The sequence below is a fragment of the Acomys russatus genome, chromosome 8 (genome assembly GCF_903995435.1).
Source record: "Acomys russatus chromosome 8, mAcoRus1.1, whole genome shotgun sequence".
Taxonomy (NCBI): Eukaryota; Metazoa; Chordata; class Mammalia; order Rodentia; family Muridae; genus Acomys; species Acomys russatus.
The window spans coordinates 67,844,582-67,867,814 of NC_067144.1; the positions used below are offsets into that span (position 1 = coordinate 67,844,582).

Here is a 23,233-nt window from a genome sequence, read left to right on the forward strand (position 1 = left end):
GAAGTATATTCTGGGAATAGGTATGTGTATCTGCATGAATTTCCTATATGCATGTGCATTGCATATGTATGTATGTATGTATGGTTGTATGTACTTTTTGTGTCATGTATGTGTGTGATATTAGCACACAGGTAATTGAGTAAATGAATGAGTGTGCACAGGTGCCAAATGAGCACATGTGTCATGGTATTTGCTCTATCTACCACCTTTATCCCCATGAGAGTAGGTCTTCTGGAGAACAATTTGCTAGGATGACAATCAGTAGGCCACAATAATCCTCTTGTATTCTACATGTATAGTGCTTAGGTGTACAATTGAATACACCCATCATTTTACATGGGCTGATGGGTTTTTATGAAGGAGAGATAAACATGTTTTTTGTTTAGATCACAAGTGTGGGATGAGAAAAAGATTTGTGAGAGAGCAGGTAATGTTTATCCCCTTAGAAGTCAAACTACCGTGTAGTGGAGACTGGTTGTTAACCAGCTTTAAAAATCTTTGAACAAATTCTGAGAGGAGATATAAATGTGAGCCAAAAACAGAAGGCAGGGCCTTTGAAGACTTGGAATAGTTATAGCTGCTCATCATTCCCCTTCGGGACACTCCTAGAGAGAACCACTCAAGGGACAGCTTCGTGGCTCAGGGCTCCGACTGAGGCTCTGGGTTCCAGTTGCTCCAGGTTCCAGCAGAAGAAATCCTACTGACTACACCAGGAGAATCATTCTTTGGAACTGATATCCTTACATTTCATTATTGTATTCTTTAATCTCCTTTTCCTATTGTTTAGGTTAGTTGGGTTATAAGCTAGGTACTCTCGGTTAACAAGTTCATAATAAAATATAATTGTTAAGAAATTTGAGCCTACATTTTTAATCGGTCCTCATGCTGGTACAGTAAGTATTCTTATCCATGGACTCATCTCCCCAGTTCTTGGATAAATTCATGAAGCTGCATGTCTACAGTTTCTCTACAAAACTAACTTGATCACTATTAAAAAAGAAGTTTACAAATGCTTACCGTGGCTCACCTCCCCAATCATAACGCTTTTCACATTACACCTACAGGACCTTCACATGGCCTTTCAAATGGAAACACATAGCATGCATAGTTTATGCATATAAATGGTATAATATTTTCTGTTGATTTTAAAAGCAAGCTGTAATTTAAAAGTGCTTAATAATAACTCCAAACACATTAACAGAAGATGGTAACTATCTACCAAGTAACAAAAAAGTACCCAATAATTAGCTTATTGTTCATGAAAATTACTTAAGAACATAATGCTCATAAGATTCATTTAAAATAACAAAACAAAAGGAAAAACTGACCTTCTTTCATTAGTATAATGATACCCAAAATACATTAAAGGAAAAAAACTATGTAATGGTTTATATTATCTGACAAGATTATGTGCCGTGATCAGAAAACTGCATGAAGAATGACAAAGAGACCTAAAAGTTATATCATATTTATTATGTGACCATGGGATCATGAGGTAGGAGCACAATTATCTCAGCTATGCAGCCTGTGTGTCTAGTAAATCACAACACTCGTGATGTTTTCAGAAGCACAATACAGAGATGTGTGACACTACAATGCCTGTGGTTTCTCCAACAACATCCCAGGTGTATAAAAGGCCTTTGACAGATGGTGACACCCAGACTCAAGGAACCTACTGCTTGTCTTCCTCTGAACACTCCACTCCCAACAACATGTGTTACTATGGTGGATACTATGGAGGCCTGGGCTATGGCTCTGGTGGCCTAGGCTACGGCTATGGCTGTGGCTATGGCTGTGGTGGCTATGGTGGCTATGGTGGCTATGGTGGCTATGGTTATGGCTGCTGCCGCCCTCTGTGCTGTAGAAGATACTGGTCCTATGGCTTCTACTGAGGAGTTTCTGCAGCTGCTCATCCCAACTCTCTTCACATCAGAATTCCTTTAATACTTTCATAAGTTACAACATACTAAATTACTCAAGGAAAATTAAATAATATACATGCTCACCTATTTCCTCATCTTCAATTTTCCTGCATGAACATTTACAGAGGGGCTATTGTCATCACAGTAACTGAAAATGTGCTCCACTCGCTGGCTTACTCTTTTTATGAACACATATGCTTTCAAATAAAGTATTTTCTTGAAAGATACAGTGTTCTATAGTTTTCCTAAATGTGGGATGAATGTATTTGTTTATATCTATTTGGTTACATAAGTGTATATGTATATAAACTTGAGAGGAGATGAGAAGAGAAAAAGATATGTAAGTAAAGTCAGAATGAATGAAAGATAATTGATGAGAGAGAAAATGAGGAAGAAAGGAAGGGAGGGAAGGAGGGAAGAAGGTAGGAAAGCAAAGAGAGATGGAAAGGACAGAGAATGGTCTCTTTAAACTTTCTCCTATTGGTAGACATTTTTATTATCTTCATAGTGCTGCTGTGGTGGTGTCACCATGAATATTGGGAGTACAGATATTGCCCTGAGACCAAATAATTTTGTCTGCTAGGAAATAGTTAAGAATTATCACAAGTTAATTATCTAACTATTCTGGGACGACTAGCCATAGTGCCTCCTCCTACAGAGTGTCACCACATGCATTCCCAGTGTGCACAGGATTCCCTTAACTTCATGTGTTTCTCTAACACCCTTTGCTTTCCAATACTTATTTTAATAACAGCTGTGGAGAATAATCTCACTGTGAATTCCAGTTAAGATCTGAAAATTCACCCTTGGAGATCTGTAGTTTCCTCTTTGAAAAAGAGCTTTCCGGTAATTCTGTAGCAACTGTAACACCAACTTATTTTCTTCACATTTTTTATTTGAGCATATTCCATATAAATTTTTGTTATTGACTTACTACTCTTCATATAGTGTGTGGATTATTCTGCTACACAGAAGATGTTCACGAGCAGACTTTACTATTTGATTGTTCTTGCTTGTGGTTTTAAAGCACATTCAATCATTTATGAGACTAAGCAATGAATCTTTTTCATAGATTCTTCATGTTATTAGTTATTAGAGAACTTTCTACATTCTATTTAGATAAAATTAATGTTTTTTTCTACCTGTACTGAGGAGAAGCCCCCTTATGTCTGATCAAATTTGTATACTTTTTTCTTTCTCTTTTCTTTTCTTATCTTTTCTTTCATTCTTTTATTTGTTGTGTGTGTGTGTGTGTGTGTGTGTGTGTGTGTGTGTGTGTGTGTGTATATATATATATATATATATATATATATATATATATACATACATACATATGTATATATATATACTGGGATTCTCTGTGTAGCCTTGGCTGTCCTGAACTCTCTTTGTATACCAGGTTGGCTTTGAACTCACAGTAATATTGGCCTGAATCTGCCTCACTGAGTGTTGGGATTACAGGAGTGCAACACCATGCCCAAACTCAAGTCCAATTTGTATTGTCTATAACCTCTGGGATGGGTAGCTATGCTTTTGAGTACAGTGGACCTACCCAGCGCCACATCCCTAAGGAAACTGACTCTTCACATGCTGTAGCTATTACAGGCAAAAATCTCTTTAATTAAAAGTAGGGATTAGTGTTCTCTTTCTCACTTCATGTTGGGATTTTGTCTTGCTTGAGCTTGCTGTCACAACTACTTTGAGTTTATACATTTAACTGGCCTTCTCAATCCATTATCCCTTCATATGTTCTTGATTTACTCCTCAATCTCCCCACAATGTGTGTGTGTGTGTGTATATGTGTGTGTGTCTGTATGTGTGTGTGTGTGTGTGTGTGTGTGTGTGTGTGTGTGTGTGTGTGTGTAAAACCTCTTTGGGGCTAGTTATTCCATAGTCTCATTCTGTACATTTTGACCAGTTTTGAATCTCCGTAATAATCACTATCTACTGTAAATAGGCATGTAAATAGGTATATCTCTGGAAAAACTTAAGAGGTGCACTAATCCATGGGTATAGGAATATCATTTAATAGCAAGACTATTTAGCACAACACTCCCCTTGGATCTAAGAGCTGTCTATCCCGGGGTCCTTGACAGAGTAATGATGCCTGGTACTGCTAGCATCTTTGAAATGAAACTTAAATTCAATCTGAAAGGAGTTGATTACACCCAAGCTTTTCTTGTGCCTATTACAGATGGGCATCTGGATTGACAGACCAGCTACTTTTTAGATCACAGAGCTTGCAGTTAGTGAAAACCAATAAAGTATTTTCTCTTCCACTAGTGCACATAACATTTTACAACATTAAGAAAGCTCAGTGGTCGGGATGTAGCTTCCAGGTCAGTGCAAGCTTGAGTTCACCAGTATCTGACTCAACTATGTCTTCAGCAACAGGGTCTTACTGTCAGGTTCTGGAAGTAAAAACAACACTAGCAATAGCATGTAATATTTTCATGTCTATGGGATCCTATTCATCAAGAATTAAAAAAGAGGTAACCTGTTCTTTGGCTTTCATTTGTTAGCCTGTGGTGTCTACTATGGGTATTGTTGGTCCACTCTAAAGTAACTCAGTTTTGGAAAAAGAATGTATGTATGTATGTATGTGCGTATGTATGTATGTATGTATGTATGTATGTATGTATGTATGTAACTACCATGTTTGTTGTTAATAATTTTATAGATATCAAAATATTAGTAACATGCCATGTGCATGTGTACAGAATATGGATATGCAGACTTCTACAGTGTCAAGCAGATTTCCATACACTTTATTTATAAGGCCCTAGTGTTAATTATCCTTCCTTTCCTGCATTCTCATCCACCAACATACTTAACCCTTTTCACTCCAGTATAACTTTTACCCCTTAATACCACAGCATTCTATCTCAACTCCTTTGAGAGCACCCCTCACAGACATATGCACATGGGCTTTTACTAATATACTGATATCTACAAGGCCATAGCAACAAAAGCATGGTACTGACATTAAAAATAGAGGAATTGATCAGTGAAATGTGAAAAACTATAATAAATATATTTACTACTGCAGGGAAGTACTTTAGGAAATAACTTATGACTTAAATGCAACAACATATAAATGTGACCTTAGGAAACTAAAACGCTCTGTATGGAAAACAACACCATCCTTCAAGCAAAGAGGCTCCATCAATTACAGGTAAAGCTCTAACTTCCCTACATCAATAGTAAGGTTAGATTCTAGAATATGAAAAGAATTCAGAAACCTAACCTTAAGAATACAAAGAACCTAATTATTAGGTAGAGGATTGAACTAAACAGGCTTCTTTCAAATGAAGAAATATAAATGACAGAGAAGCTTTTAAAATATTTTTTCTAAATTATTTGCTTTATATCATGGACGTATCACCCCTCCTCCTCTCACATTCCCTCCTTCTTTCCTCCATACCTCCTCCTCTACTCTCCAGAGAGGGATAACCCCCCCACACACACGCACACACACACCAGCATGTCAAGCTGCATCAGGACACAGGGCATCCCCTTTCTCGGTGGCCCACAGATGCAGCCCCACCAGGGGAAAAGCAACAAAAAAGCAGGCAACAGAGTCTATGTCACAGCCAGCCCCCCACTTCCCTCACACGGGGATCCACATGATGACTGAGCTGCCCATCAGCTACATTTGTGCAGAGGGTCCAGGTCCAGTTTATGCATGGTCCCAGGCTGGAGCCCCAGTTTCCACAGCACTGCTCCTCATTCCTGGATAGCTGGCTTTGTCTAACCTCCTGTCACCTCTGAGTCTTCCATCCTTCCCCTCACTCTTGCCCAAGACTCCCTGAACTCCATTCAATTTTTGGCGTGGGTCTACACACGCCATTCCATCAGCTGCATGGGAGACAGCCAACACCTGGTACTATTGACAATACTCGGCTATGCTTGTGGATGGAAGCTTAGAACTGCTAAACTCTGAGTGGCTCCACCCAGCAGCTGATGGAAGCACATGTGGGGAAACATTTTTCTAAATATTATCATTAGTCACCAGAGAAATACAAGTAAAAACTACTTTGCAATTTCTTCTTACCTCAGTCAACATGGCTTAAATGAAAAACACAACTGACTAAAAATGCTGGTGTGGATGTGGAAAAAATGAAATATCTATTTGTAGTTGTTGAGAGTATAAACTGGTGCAGCCACTGTGGAAAATGGTTTGGAGTTTACTGATTTAAAAAAAGAAGAAGGAAACAAACAAAACCTAGAACTGGATCTACTACGTGGCCCAGTTCTCCACATACACAAAGGTCTCTATACCCTACTAAATCTGCTTGTCCAATCACTGCTGCTCTATATAATATATCAAGGAAACAGAGACAACCTTGGTGTCCACCTAAAGATAAATGTATATTAAGACAATGTCACATTTACACAATTGAACATAACACAACTGTTAACGAAAGTGAAAATGGCAGTTGAATAGATGAAGATGGAGCAGTGAGTTAACTGGGACCTAAAACTCAAATGTCATGTATTTGGTAGGTGTTATCTTTGAATCTTCAAATATGCATTCTCTTTGGAATACCCCATAGAATGTTATAAAAGTTTTGTGGATTGAGGTTTATTCCTTTTATTTACATTTCAGATTAAGGCACTTTCCTCTTAGATATATACATATGACTGGTTTCATTATGTAATTATCACAGTTATACCACTGACAATATTTGTGGTTCAAAGGAACTTCAGGTTTAACACTGTAAAATCAGAGATAAATCACAGGAAAGTGTCCAATAGCTCTGCTTCCAATGATGTCACCTCATTTACATAGAGTTGTCTTTGTCTCAAACTCTCTGACTAAATGCTTAACTATGCGTATTTTATTTTATATAACATATTTGGTAAATTTATGAAAGGTTTGAAATTTACTGCTATGTGTGCATATTCTAAAGCACAGGCTGACAATGGTTCATAGAATTTCAGTTGGTAGGTACCTATATGTGAATGTCTATTTGTACATGCATACATACATACATACGTACGTACGTATGCATATATACATTCATGAATGCATTGTGTCAAGTATGTACGTGATGTAAGCACAAATGGGTTTCAGTAGATGATAAATATGTGGCGATGAAAATGAGCACACTCCATCATGTCCTTTGCTCTATCTACCAACTGTATTCCCATGAGATTGGCTCTCTCATGGAACACGGAGCTAGGTCTACAATAACGAAGGCATTGTAATCCTCATGTATCGTACCCCGTAACACTTGAATCTAGGAATGTGAATACACTCAAATATTTACATGTGTTCTGGGGATATTAACTAGTCCTCATGATTGCAGAGCAAGTAGTTGTACACTTAACTTTAGCTAAACTCAAAAAGTTGTATGTATATAGTTTTTATGCAAGCTAACTTGACCAGGATTTCAAAATAAATGGATAAATACTTACCTTGGTTCTCCATCAACCATAATTATCTTTCAGAGTTACACCTACAAGATTCTCACGTGGGCTTTCAAAGGGAAATACATTGCACCTATATTTTATTCATATAAATAGTCTTAATTTTCTTTGATTTTAAAGCAAGATGTAATAAAACATAATAGAATTTCTTTGAGTATGTGCATGTGTGTGAACATATGTATGTATGTATGTATGTATGTACGTATGTATGTATGTATGTACATACATTTTGTGTATGCATGCATATGGTGAAAGTACAAATTTGTCTCAGTAGATAAAGACTATGTTAGGATTCCAGAAGAACACATTATGACATGTTTTTTTCTCACTATTAATTGTATTCCTATGTGACTGGCTTTCTCATAGAACATGTAGCTAGAATGACAATCAGTAAGTCATTGTAACCTTCATGTACCATGCTTAGTAATAAATCCAAGCATATTAACTTAAGGTGGCAACTCCCCAATAGTAGGAAAACATAACCAATTATTATCTTATTATTCATGAGACCTATTTAAGAAATATAATCCTCAAGATAAGATACATATAAAATAACAGAGGAAGGAAAAACAGAACTTCTCTGGTGTAATGAAAACCCAACATATGTACAAAGAAGAAAACAATGTAATGATTTATATCACCATGAAAAAGGAAATAGAGGCCTGAATATTATATCATATGTATTACTTGACCATGGGATCCTGAAGGAGCACAAATATCTCAGCTATGCAGCCTTCTATGTCCAGTAAATCAAAACAATCATGATGTTTTCAGAAGCACAATGCAGGTATGTGTGACACTACAATGCCTGTGGTTTCCCTAAAAACAAGCCAGGTGTATAAAAGGCCTTTGGCAGATGGTGACACCTAGAGTCAAGGAACCTACTGCTTGTCTTCCTCTGAACACACCACTCCTGACAACATGTGTTACTATGGTGGATACTATGGAGGCCTGGCCTATGGCTCTGGTGGCCTAGGCTATGGCTATGGCTGTGGCTGTGGCTATGGCTATGGTGGCTACGGTGGCTATGGTGGCTATGGCTATGGCTGCTGCCACCCTCTGTGCTGTAGAAGATACTGGTCCTATGGCTTCTACTGAGGAGATTCAGCAACTCTTCAATCCAACTTTCTCCACTTCAGATGTTCTTAAATATCTGCATATATTCCAGCCTTCATTTGAAGTCTCTAAGGAATTATAAATGAAATGCAACAAACCCAGCCTATTCCTCTTCTTTAATTTGATCACATAAGTATTTGCAGCAAAGCTCTTCATTGTCATCACAATACCCTGGAAAATGTTATCTGTTTTCATCATCTGCCATTCTGTGAATATATATGTATAATTTAAAATAAAGTAATTCTGTGAAAATATTGTTTTCTTACTGCTTTACTAAACTTGAGATATATGTTTGTGACTTCCTGTCTTCTTGGTTATAAATGTGTGATTGTGAATAAATGTGAGAGAAGCAAAGGAGAAACAAGAGCAAGAGGGGAGAGAAGGGGACTTTGCCCATTGGCACTCCTCTGTGGTGGCATCTGATTTTCTTCACATTCCAGTTACTGTGATGCCATAATGAATTGGGGAGTGTGGACATTTCTCTGACATTGAGTCCTCTTGTATGCTACTTAGTTATGGAGAATTAAAAACAGGTGAATTCCTGAAATGTCTTGCAATCTCCACAGGACTTTAAATAATGAGTGTCCCACCATGCAAACTAGTACAGCCACTTTGGAAATCTATCTGGTGCCATCTCAGAAAACTGGGAATAGGGCTTCCTCAAGACCCAGCTATTCCACTCCTTGGAATATACCCAGAAGATGCTCCAGCACACAACAAGAAAATTTGCTCACCCATGTTCATAGCAGCCTTATTCATAATAGCCAGAACATGGAAACAGCCTAAGTGTCCATCAGTAGAAGAATGGATAAAGAAACTGTGGTACATTTACACTATGGAATACTACTCAGCTTTTAAAACCAAGGAATTCCTGAAATTTGTGGACAAATGGATTGAACTAGAAATGATCATAATGAGTGAGTTAACCCAGAAGCAGAAAGACTCAAATGGTATATACTCACTTATATCTGCATACTAGCCCAAGGGGCATGTCCCATGAAAGTCTTCACTAACCAGGAAACTGGGACAGAGGGGAGGGCATCCTATTGCGACTCTAGATGAGAGAAGCATGGGAGAATAGCAAAGTAGAAGGATCCAGAGGGTCCTAGAAACCTACAAGTAGAACATTATGATAGGCAGATTTGGGTCCAGGGGTCCCGCTCAAACTATGGCACCAGCCAAGGACAATACAGGCGGTAAACCTCAAACCCCTACCCAGATCTAGCCAATGGACAGAACATTCTCCACAGTTGAGTGGAGAGTGGGGTATGACTTTCACACATACTCCGGTGCCTCATATTTGACCACATCCCCTGAATGGGGAGGCTTGGTGGCACTCTGAGGAAGGACAGCAGGCTACCAAGAAGAGACTTGATACCCTATGAGCATATAAAGGGGGAAGAGGTCCCCCTCAGTAACAGTCATAGGGGAGGGGAGTAAGGGAGAAATGGGAGGGAGGGAGGAATGGGAGGATACAAGGGAGGGGATAGCCATTGAGATATAATATGAATAAATTAATAAAATAAAATTTTAAAAAAGTAAAATAAATAAATAAATAATGAATGTCAACGTACACATTCTCACTGTGTATAGGATTCCCTTTAATTCACATGTTCTCTAAGACCCATTTTCTTCCTAATATCCCTTTCATTAACATATATAAGGAATGATCTCAATGTGAATTTGGATTACAATGTAGAATGTCAACCTTTGGTCATCTATAGAATTTGTTTAGGAAAAAATATTTATAATGAATATCTAATTATCTTAATATCAGTTACCTTTCTTCCACTTGTTTACTTATAGATATTTCACATATATTTTGTTTTCCTTCCTGTTTTTTTATTTAGAATAGTATGTGTGTTTTCCTGTTTGCAGAACTGTTTAGATGGACATAATAAGGCTTTTCTATTTTTTTTCTGGTGCTTGAGCTTCTGAATTCATACCCAACATTTTATGAGAATGAGCAAAGAATATTTTTGCACCTTTTATTCTTTTTTAATTGTTTCATAGATAATCTCATATATTTGGATAAAATTTACATGTTTTCACTTATGTTCTGAGACTTGACCACATTATGCTCAGGAAACTTTCTGGCCTCGTTTTTTTCTTTTTTCCTTGAACTCATCAGGTGCCATTTGTGATGCCTATATTCTCTAGGATGGGTAGTGATCACCTGTAGCATAGATGACCTAACCAGGGCCACACCTCTAAGGACACTGACTTTTCACCTCCTGGCAGCTATCAAATACCAAAAGTTCCTTGCTTAATAATAGGAATGTGTGGCCACCTGATACCATGTTGGAAATTGTACTGGCTTGGTCTTGCACAGGTCTTGTGCATGCTGTCACAACCCGCCTGAGTTTATAAAGACAGATGCCTGCTATGTCTGGAAAACACTGTTTACTTGTATTCATCCATTGTTTCTTCAAGTAGATATGAGGATACCTCTGCCTTACTCTGTATATTGGCCAGTTTTGGATGTCTGTGATAACCACCATCTACTGCAACAATGCATGCCTCTTATTGAAGCTTAGAGCTTCATGAATCTACATTATAACAGTATTGTGAAGAGTCTTAAGAAAACCAAGTCTATTTGTCAGAATACTAACAGTAGCTTCACCCTTATAGTCTATTTGCATGTTCTTATCAAACAATGACTCCATGTTGGGTTTCATCTGTCATGCAGACCTCATTCAATCAGAATAGGGCAGATTACTCCCAATCTGTTATGTTACTCTTAAATCCGTGCCCATATATTGAGAGTCCAGTCATTTTTCTTTAACCATAAAAACCACAGTTAGTTAATGCTGATCATGTTGGTTCCACCCAGCCCCAGTAGTGTGCATACTACCATTCAGCACTATGAAATCTATTCTATAGAGGTGAAGCTTTAGGGTCTGTACAAGCTTGAGTACTTTGTGTTCTGTGACTCAACTATGTCTTCCTCGATAGGGTTTTACTCTTATGTTCCAGAGGGTAAACAATAGCATTGCCAAAACCCTGTAGCCATTGGATGTCTATGCATCACCGCTGGCCCAGAATTCTAAAAGGAGTATCCTTTCCCTGGCACTAGGAATTTTTGTTGTTGTTGTTCTGCAGTGTGCACTGTGGGTCTTCTTATCCTGTTATAAGGTTGGTCTATTATAAGTATGGATAGAAATCAAACTCCAGCAGAGGCAAGCAGATTTCCATATGACTTTCTTCTGAGTTCCTCAGTATTAGTCGTCTTGCCTTTCCTGGATTCCTATCCACTACCCTACTAAACTTTTCTTGTTTCATTGTAACTTTTACCCCTAGATACCATGACATTCTGTCTAATCCTTGAAATCACTCATACAGACACATGCATGTTGCCCCATCTTCACCTTTAAAAAGAGCTAGAGGAATTAAACTTGCATGGTAAGGACATAAAATAGAAACAGTGAAACACAATCTGCCAGAGTATAACACATGAGGTCAGTGCCACATAAAAGACTTCAGGGAAAGAACACCAGTAACTCAGGACAAAGGGTCAACAACATATAAACGTGACATCACAAAACTAAAAATCTCTATACAGTAAAGAACATCGCCATTCAAGGAAAAGTGCCCTAAATGATCAGAAACATCATTAACTTCTATACATCTGAGAGAAGGTTAATATCTAGAATAAAGAAAGAATTAAAATAACTAAACATCAAGAAAAAAAACTACTCAAGTATTACATAGATGGAACTATACAGGTTCTCTTAATTGATGAAAAATACATGCTTGAGAAACATTTTTAAATGGTTCAACATCTTAGACAACAGGAAAATACAGCCCAAAACTACTCTGAGGTTTCTTCTGACCTCAGTCAGAATGGCTAAAAATGCACAGACCAAACAAATGCTCATGTAGATTTGGAGAAAGGAAACACATTTGCATGTAAAGAACTAGAAGCAGGTACAGCCACTGCAGAAATTGTTGTAGAGTTTCTTGTGAAAAAAAAACCCTATAAATATGTTTAATACGTAATCCAGTCTGTCCTGATTGGGAACATACACGAAGGTCCCTATGCCCTGCGATACTTGCTTATCCTTGATCATTGCAGCTCCATCCAATGTATCCAGGAAACAGAAGCAGCCCTGGTGTCCATCTACAGATAAAGGGAGCCTGGGGAGTCAAGGACACCACAAGAAGATCCACAGAGTAAACTAACCTGGGTCCACAAGTGCTCACAGAGACTGAACCACCAACCAAAATCCTTGCATGGGCAGGACCTAGACCCCCTGCATATTGGGGATGCCCTAACAACAACAGAGCCATCTCTCTCTGTTTCCTGCCTTTGGATTTCAATCTCCTTGCTGTGCTGCCTTGTCTGTGGGAAAGGATGCACTTAGTCCTGCTGTGATTTAAGGTGCCATGGTCAGTTGGTTCCCTTCAGTGCACCACCCCCTTCTCTGACAAGAAGGACACCCAGGAATGTGAAAATTGGAGCTGAATGGATGAAGATGGAACAGTGAGTTAATTCAGACCTAAGAGCCAATGTCACATGACTTGTATCTTGTAGATGCTGGATTTCAATCTACAAATACCTGTTCCCTTTGCAATACTTCTTGCAGTGTCACAGTAGGTTTGTGGGTAAGATATGTATGTATACATATATGTGTGTATGTATGTGTGTATATATATATATATTTCTTTCATTTTAATGTTGTGTATGGTTCCAGACGCAGGCACTTTCATCATATGTGTATATGAAAGACTGTTTTCTTTGCCAACAATGGTGATGTGCACCTGTAATTACAGCACTAGGGAGGCAGAAGCAAAGAGGATCTCTGAGTTTGGAGCCAGCCTGTTTTACAAAGTGAATTCCATGACATCCAATGTTCTCTTACACACACACACACACACACACACACACACACACACACACACACACACATAACCCTGTCTCAAAAAAAGCCAAAAAAAAATTTGCTAGTTTAACTATCTAAGAATCATAACAACGCCACTGACAGTATCTGTGGGTCCAAAGAATTTCAGGTTTGACACTGCAAAATCAGGGGGAAATCTTTCCATGGAATTGTCCATTTACCATAATGTCATATCATTTAAATAGACTTGTCTCTGTCAAACTCCCCAACTAAATCTTTAATCACACATCTTTTATTTTATACAACATGTATTTTGGTAAATTTGTGAAAAGCTCAATGTTTAAATCTTAGAAAGATGGCTTTTCACCTTTTGTATCAATATTCTCTCCATCAGCTACAAACTGAGATTAAGGGCACAGGATTATTTGGTCTTTTTTTAAAGAGTCTACACAATTGTTTTCTTTTGCATTTTGTTTTTGGTTTTTGGTTTTGTTGTGTTTTTGAGTGAGGTACATGGGGCATTCTATCTACACGTGTGTGCAGGATATGTATGCATAGGCTGAAGCATACTCTGGCAATTGTTCATAAGATTTCAGTTAGTAGTGTGTGTATTTTCATATGTCTCATATATGTATGTTCATGTGTCTGTGTGTATGTGTGAATGTACCCGCACATGTATGCATGTGTGTATGTATGCATGTGTGTATGTAGGCATGTGTGTATGTATGCATGTGTGTATGTAGGCATGTGTGTATGTATGCATGTGTGTATGTATGCATTTGTGTATATATGCATGTGTGTACGTATGCATGTGTGTATGTATGCATGTGTGTATGTAGCCAGGTATTTCTGTGTCATATCTGTGTGTGGTGTTAGCACACAAGTATTTGTGTAAATGAATGCATGTGTGTAGATGCAAAATGAGCACACTGTGTTATTCTTTTTGCTCTACCTGCCAACTGTATTCCCGTGAGATTGGCTGTCCCGTGGAACAATTTCCTAGGCTAACAATCGTGCGTCATAGCAATCCTCTTGTATTCTACCCTTGGAGCACTGGGGTATAGAATATGAATACGCTCAACATTTTATTTTGGTTCTGGGGATTTTTAAGTGCCCTCATGCTTTTACACCAAGTATTCTTACCCACTGATGAATTTCCCCAGGTGTGGAGTAAACTCAGAAAGTTACATGATTATGGTTCCTCTGCAAAGCTAACTTGACCATGACTAAAAAAGAAGTTTACAAATACCTTGGCTCACCCCCTCAGCCATAATGCTTTTCACAGTAACATCTACAAGACCTTCACATGGTCTTTCAAAGGGAAACACATGACATATAATCTATGCACGTAAATGGTCTTATATGTTCTGTTGATTTCATAGGCAACATGTTGTGAAACAAAGTGCTTATCAATAAATTCAAACACATTGACAAAGATTAAACCTACCCACAATGTAACAAATGAATAATAAGCCAATAATAAGCTTATTGTTCATGAGAAATAATCAAGACACATAATCCTCAAGATAAGATTCATTTTAAAAATAACAAAAAATAGAATAAAACCTGATATTGTGTGTGGATAATAAAAACCCAACATATGACACCAACGGCCCAGGCCTTAATGTCAACCATTAATAAATGGGACCTCATGAGCCTGAGAAGCTTCTGTAAGGCAGGAGACACTGTCAAGTGAACAAAGCGACAGCCTACAGACTGGGAAAAAATCTTCACCAACCCTACATCTGACAAAGGTCTAATATCCAAAATATATAAAGAACTCAAGAAATTAAACACCACCAAACCGAATAACCCAATTGAGAAATGGGGCTTGGAACTAAACAGAGAATTCTCAACAGAGGAGTATCAAATGGCTGAGAAACACTTAAAGAAATGCTCAACCTCCTTAGTCATCAGGGAAATGCAAATCAAAACAACTCTGAGATTCCATCTTACACCCATCAGAATGGCTGAGATCAAAAACTCAAGTGACACCACATGCTGGTGAGGATGTGGGGAGAGAGGAACACTCCTTCATTGCTGGTGGAAATGCAAACTAGTACAGCCACTTTGGAAATCTATCTGGTGCTATCTCAGATAATGGGAATAGGGCTTCCTCAAGACCCAGCTATTCCACTCCTTGGAATGTACCCAGAAGATGCTCCAGCACACAACAAGAAAATTTGCTTAACCATGTTCATTAGCAGCCTTATTCATAATAGCCTGAACATGGAACAGCCTAAGTGTTCCTCAGTAGAAGAGTGGATAAAGAAACTGTGGTACATATACACTATGGAATACTACTCAGCTATTAAAACCAAGGAATTCCTGAAATTTGTGGATAAATGGATTGAGCTAGAAATGATCATAATGAGTGAGTTAACCCAGAAGCAGAAAGAATCAAATGGTATATACTCACTTATATCTGCATACTAGCCCAAGGGGCATGTCCCACAAAAGCCTTCACTTACCAGGAAACTGGGACAGAGGGGAGGACATCCTATTGGGACTCTAAATGAGAGACGCATGGGAGAATAGCAAAATAAAAGGAACCAGAGGGTCCTAAAAACCTACAAGTAGAACACTATGATAGGCAGATTTGGGCCCAAGGGTCCCGCTCAAACTAAGGCACCAGCCAAGGACAATACAGGAGGTAAACTTTAAACCCCTTCCCAGATCTAGCCAATGGTCAGAATATTCTCCACATTTGAATAGAGAGTGTGATATGACTTTCTCATGTACTATGGTGCCTCACATTTGACCATGTCCCCTGGAGGGGGAGACCTGGTGGCACTCAGAGGAAGGACAGCAGGTAGCCAAGAAGAGACTTGATACCCTATGAGAATATATAGGGGGAGGTAATCCCACTCAGGAACAGTCATAGGGGAGGGGAATAATGGGAAAATGGGGGGGGGGAATGGGAGGATACAAGGGATGGGATAAACATTGAGATGTAACAAGAATAAATTAATTTAAAAAAAAAAAGAAAAAAGAGAGAGAAAAAAAAAAGAAGAGACATGATACCCTATGAGCATATACAGGAGGAGGTAATCCCCCTCAGGAACAGTCGTTGGGGAGAGAAATAATGGGAAAATGGGGGAGGGAGGAATGGGAGGACACAAGAGATGGGATAAACATTGAGATGTAACAAGAATAAATTAATAAAAAAAAGTGATTAAATAAAAAAAGTATCAGTAAACTGTCAGAGAGACTGCCCGTCCTTCATCCTTCTTCAACAAGAGCCCACTAACTATTCTTTCTTCACCCAAGGGCTGATACAGCCTGGAGCCCTCGCAGGACCCATGAGGGCTTCTAGACCAAGGACTCACTGGCTCCAAAACAATAAGCCAAAATAAACCTATTTTCTTTATAAATGCCCAGTCTTGGGGATTCTGACATAACAGTAAGAAATTGGACCAAAAAAAAAAAAACCACCATATGTTAAAAGAAAAACTATGTAATAATTTCTATCATCTGGCAAAATTATGGTCCACATTAAATAAATTACACGATGAATAACCTAGATGCCTGAAAATTATATCAAGTTGATTATTTGACCATGGGATACTGAGAAAGGAAGATAATTATCTCAGCTATGCAGCCTTGTGTCTCCAGTAAATCACAACACTCATGATATTTTCAGAAGCACAATGCAGGTGTGTGTGACACTATAATGCCTGTGGTTTCCCCAACAACAACCCAGGTGTATAAAAGGCCCTTGGCAGATGGTGACACCCAGACTCAAGGAACCTACTGCTTCTCTTCCTCTGAACAATCCACTCCGGACAACATGTGTTACTATGGTGGATACTATGGAGGCCTGGGCTATGGCTCTGGTGGCCTAGGCTATGGCTGTGGCTGTGGCTATGGCTATGGTGGCTATGGCTATGGTGGCTATGGTGGCTATGGTTATGGCTGCTGCCGCCCACTCTGCTGTAGAAGGTACTGGTCCTATGGCTTCTACTGAGGAAATTTGCTGCTCATTCCATCTTTCTCCACTTTAAATGTTCTTAAATAAGCATGTAAAACCCAGTTTTAATTTAAAATCCTTGAGGAACAGTGAATCAAACACAACATGTTCACCCCATCCCTCCTCTTCAATTTGATTAAATAAATATTTGCAGCAAAGTGCTTCATTGTCCTCACAATTCCTGTGAAATGTCATCTGTTTGCATCACTTCCCATTGTGTGGGTATATGTATGCTTTTAAATAAAGTATTTCCTTGAAAGTCCATTTCTGTTTTTATTTAACTAAATGTAATTTGTATGTTTGTGAATTTATTCTGTTTGGTTGTAAATGTGAGACTTTTTGTGAACAAATGGGAGAGCAGTAAATGGAGAAAGAAAGAAACAAATAAACAAAGAACGAAACAAAAAACAAAAGAAAGAAAGGAAGGAAGGAAGGAAGAAAGAGCAGGAGTGGAGAGAAACCTTCTCTTTACCATTCTGTTATTGGTAGACAGTTCTGTTCTCTTCATGGTGCTGCAATTGTGATGCCATGATGAGTTTGCGAGTATGGGTATTTCTCTGACCTCAAATTCTTCTGTGCGGTACTTAAATTTGAAGAACTAACAGGAAGTAGTTCTGTAAATATGCTGTAACCTCCACAGTATCTTCTATAATGAGGGTCACAATACACATCCTCACTGTACAGACTTCTCCTTACTTCATGTGTCCACTAACACCCGCTGTCTTTCTAAAGTCTATTTTATAATTAACTATAGGGAACAATCCCATTGTGATTTTAACTTATTACTTTGAAAATTCTATTAATTTATTCTTGTTACATCTCAATGTTTATCCCATCTCTTCTACCCTCCCATTCTTCCCTCCCTACCATTTTTCCCTTATTCCCCTCCCCTATGGTGTTCTTTTGGTCTCTTTTTTTCCTAACTTTTTTATTGATAATATTCATATTAAATCTCAATTGTTATCCCATCCCTTCTAATCTCCCATTCCTCTCTCCCTCCCGTTTTCACCCTATTCCCCTCCCCTATAACTGTGACTAAGGAGGACCTCCTGCCGCTGTGGATGATACTAGGGTAACAAGTCTCTTCTTGGTAGCCTGCCATCCTACCTCTGAGTACCACCAGGCCTCCCCATCGAGGGGACGTGGTCAAATATGGGACACCACAGTTCATGTGAAAGTCAGTCCCCACTTTCCACTTAACTGTGGAGAACGTCCTGTCAATTGGCTGGATCTGGATAGGGATTTGATGCTTACTGCATGCATCATCCTTGGTTGGTGCCATGGCTTGAGCAGAACCCCTGGGCCGAGATCTGCCCATCATAATGTTCTTCTTGTAGGTTTCTAGGACCCTCTGGATGCTTCCATTTCCCATATCCCACACTTCTCTCTCCTAGAGTCCCAATAGGATGTCCTCCCCTCTGTCCTACTTTCCTGGTAAGTGAAGACTTTCATGGGACATGTCCCTTGGTCTAGTGTCCAGATATAAGTGAGTATATATACAGGTGTCTCTGAAATGATGAAAAGTAAATGCTTGAGAAACATTGTTTAAATGGCCAGCATCTTTGACAACAGGAAAATGCAGCCCAAAAGTATTTGAAGATTTCTTCTAACCTCAGTCACAGTGGCTAAGATGAAATGCACACATGATTACAATGCTAGTATGTATTTTGAGAAAGGGAAACATTTATTTGAAGTGGATGGGAATACAAACTGGTGCAGCCATTATGAAAGTATGTGTTGATCTTCCTCAGGAAAGAAAAACAGATCTTAGATCCACTACATGTTATATGATACAGCAATGCCATGCTTGTACATATACATAAATACCACTCTATCCTATAATGCTTGCATACCCATGATGATTGCTGCTCTATTCAGTGTATCCAGGAAACAAAGATAGTCCTGATGTCCAACCACATATTAGTGCATATTAAAACTATGTTATGTTTACACAAGAGAACATAATCCAACTGTTAAGAAATTATGAAAAAACAATGCATGGTTGATCACACCTATAATCCCAGCACTCAACAAGACAGAGGCAAGTGGATCTCTATGAGTTCGAAGCCAGTCTGGTCCACATAGGAGTCCAGGATAGCCAAGGCTACACAGAGAAACACTTTCTTGAAAAGAAAAGAGAGAAAGAAAGGAAAGAAAGAAGAAGGAAGAAAGAAAAGGAAAAAACTGAGATAACAAAAAGTGAAAATTATGAAATTGTGAAAATTGCAGCTGAATATGGAGAGATGGACCTTTGAGTTAATGTAGACATAAAAGTCAAATGTCACATATTTTGTATTTTCTGATGTTAGATTTGAATCTTCACATATGCATTTCTTTGCAATACCTCATGTAAGATCATAGTAGTTTTGTAGATTCAAGCTTATGTTTATTTCTTTCATTTAAAATTTTATATGTGGTTTCCAATGCAGTAAATTTCTTCATATTTACATAGAGAAGGCTGGTTTTGTAAGGGACATAAGGTTGCACACCTATAATTTCAGCACTTGGGAGAGAGAAGCAGGTGGATCTCTATGAGTTTCAGGCCAGCCTGGTCTACAATGCTAGTACTAATCCAGCCAGGGCTCTGTTACACAGAGGAATTCTTCTAGAAAAAAAACCAAAGAAATAAACCACCCTTCCACAAAAAAAAAGAAAGAAAGAAAGAAATGATTGGCTTTCCTATTTAAGGATAACAATTATACCACTGACAATATTTGTGGGTCCAAAACATTTCAAGTTAGACACTAGAAAATCAAAGGGAAATCTCTTTATAAAATTGTCCAAAACCTACATTTACCATGTCACCTCATTTACATAAGCTTGTCTCTTTGTCAAACTCCCTAAATAAACACATAGATACAATTATTTTAGTTTCTACAACATGTGCTTTGGTGAATTTGTGAAAAGTTCAAAGTTTTAATCTTTCAATGAAGCTTTTCTCCTTTCATACTAATATTCTCTTCATCAGTGATAAACTGAGACAAAGTGCACATGGCTTGGTTGAACTTTTAAAAGACTCTGCAAAATTGATTTTTGCTAATTTTTTTCATTTATTTTGCTTTGTTTTTGACTAAAGTATACTGACAATGACATATAAAGTTGTTTACATCCTATGTATGCATATTCTGGAAATTACCCACTGAATTTCTATTAGGAATATGCATAAGTTTTGTATGTGTACATGCATGTAGATATGCATGTATATATGTATGCAGGGATGTAGGCAGGTGGGTATTTTTTGGCATGTATATGTGTGGTATATACTCATGTGTGCTTGAGTGAGTGAATGAATGTGCAGCTGCCGCATGAGCCCTCGGTGTCATGTTCTTTGTTTTATCTACCAACTGTATTCACATGAGATTATGGCTGTCATGGAACAGTTTGCTAGGCTGCCAATATGTAAGTCACATTAATCCTCTTGTATTCTACCCATGTATTACTGGGCAGTGGAATGTGAATACATGGGCTCTGGGGATTTTTAACAATGTCTTCATGCTTGTACAGAAATTAATGTTATCCGCTGACTCATTTCCCCAGCTGCTGGATAAACATAAGGTTAATTGTCTCCAGTTTTTCTACAAAACTAACTTGATCATAATTTAAAAAGAAATTTATAAGTACTTAACTTGGCCCAACCCCTCAACCACAATGCCTTTCACAGTTACTCCTACAAACCTTCACATAGTCTTTCAAAATGAAATACATAACACGTATAATTTGTGCATGTAAATGGTCTTATATTTTCTGTTAAATGTAAAAGAAATAACAAAATAAATTGCCAAGGAATACATCTAAACACATTAACATAAGATGGAAACTACCTACCAAGTGACAAAAAAAAAAAAGAAAGAAAACCCAGTATTTACCTTATTGTTTATGAGAATGACTTAAGAAAAGTAATCTTTATGATAAGATTCATTTATAATAAATATAAAGAATGAAAAAAAGCATGACTTTTCATTCAGGTAATGAAGAAGTTACATTTGTAAGAGGAAAAAACTATGTAATGATTTATATTATCTGACAAAATTATGTGCTGTAATCTGTAAACCGCATGAAGAAAAACCTAGAGACCAAAAAGTTATATCATATCCATAATTTGGCTTTGCAATCATGAGGTAGGAGCACAATAATCTCAGCTATGCAGCATTGTGTGTCAAGGAAATCACAACACTCGTGATGTTTTCTGAAGCACAGTGCAGAGATGTGTGACACTGCAATGCCTGTGGTTTCTCCAACAACATCCCAGGTGTATAAAAGGCCCTTGGCAGATGGTGACACCCAGACTCAAGGAACCTACTGCTTGTCTTCCTCTGAACACTCTACTCCTGACAACATGTGTTACTATGGTGGATACTATGGAGGCCTGGGCTGTGGCTATGGTGGCCTAGGCTATGGCTATGGCTGTGGCTGTGGCTATGGCTATGGTGGCTACGGTGGCTATGGTGGCTATGGCTATGGCTGCTGCCGCCCTCTGTGCTGTAGAAGATACTGGTCCTATGGCTTCTACTGAGGAGATTCAGCAACTCTTCAATCCAACTTTCTCCACTTCAGATGTTCTTAAATATCTCCATATATTCCAGCCTTCATTTGAAGTCTCTAAGGAATTATAAATGAAATGCAACAAACCCAGCCTATTCCTCTTCTTTAATTTGATCACATAAGTATTTGCAGCAAAGCTCTTCATTGTCATCACAATACCCTGGAAAATGTTATCTGTTTTCATCATCTGCCATTCTGTGAATATATATGTATAATTTAAAATAAAGTAATTCTGTGAAAATATTGTTTTCTTACTGCTTTACTAAACTTGAGATATATGTTTGTGACTTCGTGTCTGCTTGGTTATAAATGTGTGATTGTGAATAAATGTGAGAGAAGCAAAGGAGAAAAAGAGCAAGAGGGGAGAGAAGGGGACTTTGCCCATTGGCACTCCTCTGTGGTGGCATCTGATTTTCTTCACATTCCAGTTACTGTGATGCCATAATGAATTGGGGAGTGTGGACATTTCTCTGACATTGAGTCCTCTTGTATGCTACTTAGTTATGGAGAATTAAAAAAGGTAAATTCCTGAAATGTCTTGCAATCTCCACAGGACTTTAAATAATGAGTGTCCCACCATGCAAACTAGTACAGCCACTTTGGAAATCTATCTGGTGCCATCTCAGAAAACTGGGAATAGGGCTTCCTCAAGACCCAGCTATTCCACTCCTTGGAATATACCCAGAAGATGCTCCAGCACACAACAAGAAAATTTGCTCACCCATGTTCATAGCAGCCTTATTCATAACAGCCAGAACATGGAAACAGCCTAAGTTTCCCTCAGTAGAAGAATGGATAAAGAAACTGTGGTACATTTACACTATGGAATACTACTCAGCTATTAAAACCAAGGAATTCCTGAAATTTGTGGACAAATGGATTAAACTAGAAATGATCATAATGAGTGAGTTAACCCAGAAGCAGAAAGACTCAAATGGTATATACTCACTTATATCTGCATACTAGCCCAAGGGGCATGTCCCATGAAAGTCTTCACTAAGAAGGAAACTGGGACGGAGGAGGGCATCCTATTGGGACTCTAGATGAAAGAAGCATGGGAGAATAGCAAAATAAAAGGATCCAGAGGGTCCTAGAAACCTACAAGAAGAACATTATGATAGGCAGATTTGGGCCCAGGGGTCCCGCTCAAACTATGGCACCAGCCAAGGACAATACAGGCGGTAAACCTCAAACCCCTACCCAGAACTAGCCAATGGACAGAACATTCTCCACACTTGAGTGGAGACTGTGATATGACTTTCTCACATACTCTGGTGCCTCACATTTGACCATGTCCCCTGGAGTGGGAGACCTGGTGGCACTCAGAGGAAGGACAGCAGGTTACAAAGAAGAGATCTGATTCCCTATGAGCATATACAGGGGGAGGTAATCCCCCTCAGGAACCGTAT

General features: G+C 38.5%; 4 protein-coding genes across 4 annotated transcripts; all 4 read left to right on the forward strand.

The window, feature by feature from the left end:
• Positions 1-1,712: 1,712 nt before the first annotated feature.
• Positions 1,713-1,892, forward strand: LOC127192871 (keratin-associated protein 20-2-like). The gene has a single exon (XM_051150219.1). The coding sequence runs from the start codon at positions 1,713-1,715 to the stop codon at positions 1,890-1,892; it is 180 nt and encodes a 59-aa protein (XP_051006176.1).
• Positions 1,893-8,276: 6,384 nt separating this feature from the next.
• On the forward strand, positions 8,277-8,453 carry LOC127192874 (keratin-associated protein 20-2-like). Its single transcript, XM_051150223.1, has one exon. It carries the CDS (start codon positions 8,277-8,279, stop codon positions 8,451-8,453), a length of 177 nt encoding a protein of 58 aa, XP_051006180.1.
• An 8,649-nt stretch (positions 8,454-17,102) lies between these two features.
• Positions 17,103-17,380, forward strand: LOC127192877 (keratin-associated protein 20-2-like). Its single transcript, XM_051150226.1, has one exon. The coding sequence runs from the start codon at positions 17,103-17,105 to the stop codon at positions 17,277-17,279; it is 177 nt and encodes a 58-aa protein (XP_051006183.1). The 3' UTR covers positions 17,280-17,380.
• Positions 17,381-21,523: 4,143 nt separating this feature from the next.
• LOC127192873 (keratin-associated protein 20-2-like) lies at positions 21,524-22,056 on the forward strand. Its single transcript, XM_051150222.1, has one exon. The coding sequence runs from the start codon at positions 21,619-21,621 to the stop codon at positions 21,793-21,795; it is 177 nt and encodes a 58-aa protein (XP_051006179.1). The 5' UTR covers positions 21,524-21,618; the 3' UTR covers positions 21,796-22,056.
• Positions 22,057-23,233: the final 1,177 nt, after the last annotated feature.

Bases quoted from the DNA above. Each gene is read 5' to 3' on its own strand.
- LOC127192871 (XM_051150219.1), top strand. From the start codon at position 1,713: ATGTGTTACTATGGTGGATACTATGGAGGCCTGGGCTATGGCTCTGGT.
- LOC127192874 (XM_051150223.1), top strand. From the start codon at position 8,277: ATGTGTTACTATGGTGGATACTATGGAGGCCTGGCCTATGGCTCTGGT.
- LOC127192877 (XM_051150226.1), top strand. From the start codon at position 17,103: ATGTGTTACTATGGTGGATACTATGGAGGCCTGGGCTATGGCTCTGGT.
- LOC127192873 (XM_051150222.1), top strand. From the start codon at position 21,619: ATGTGTTACTATGGTGGATACTATGGAGGCCTGGGCTGTGGCTATGGT.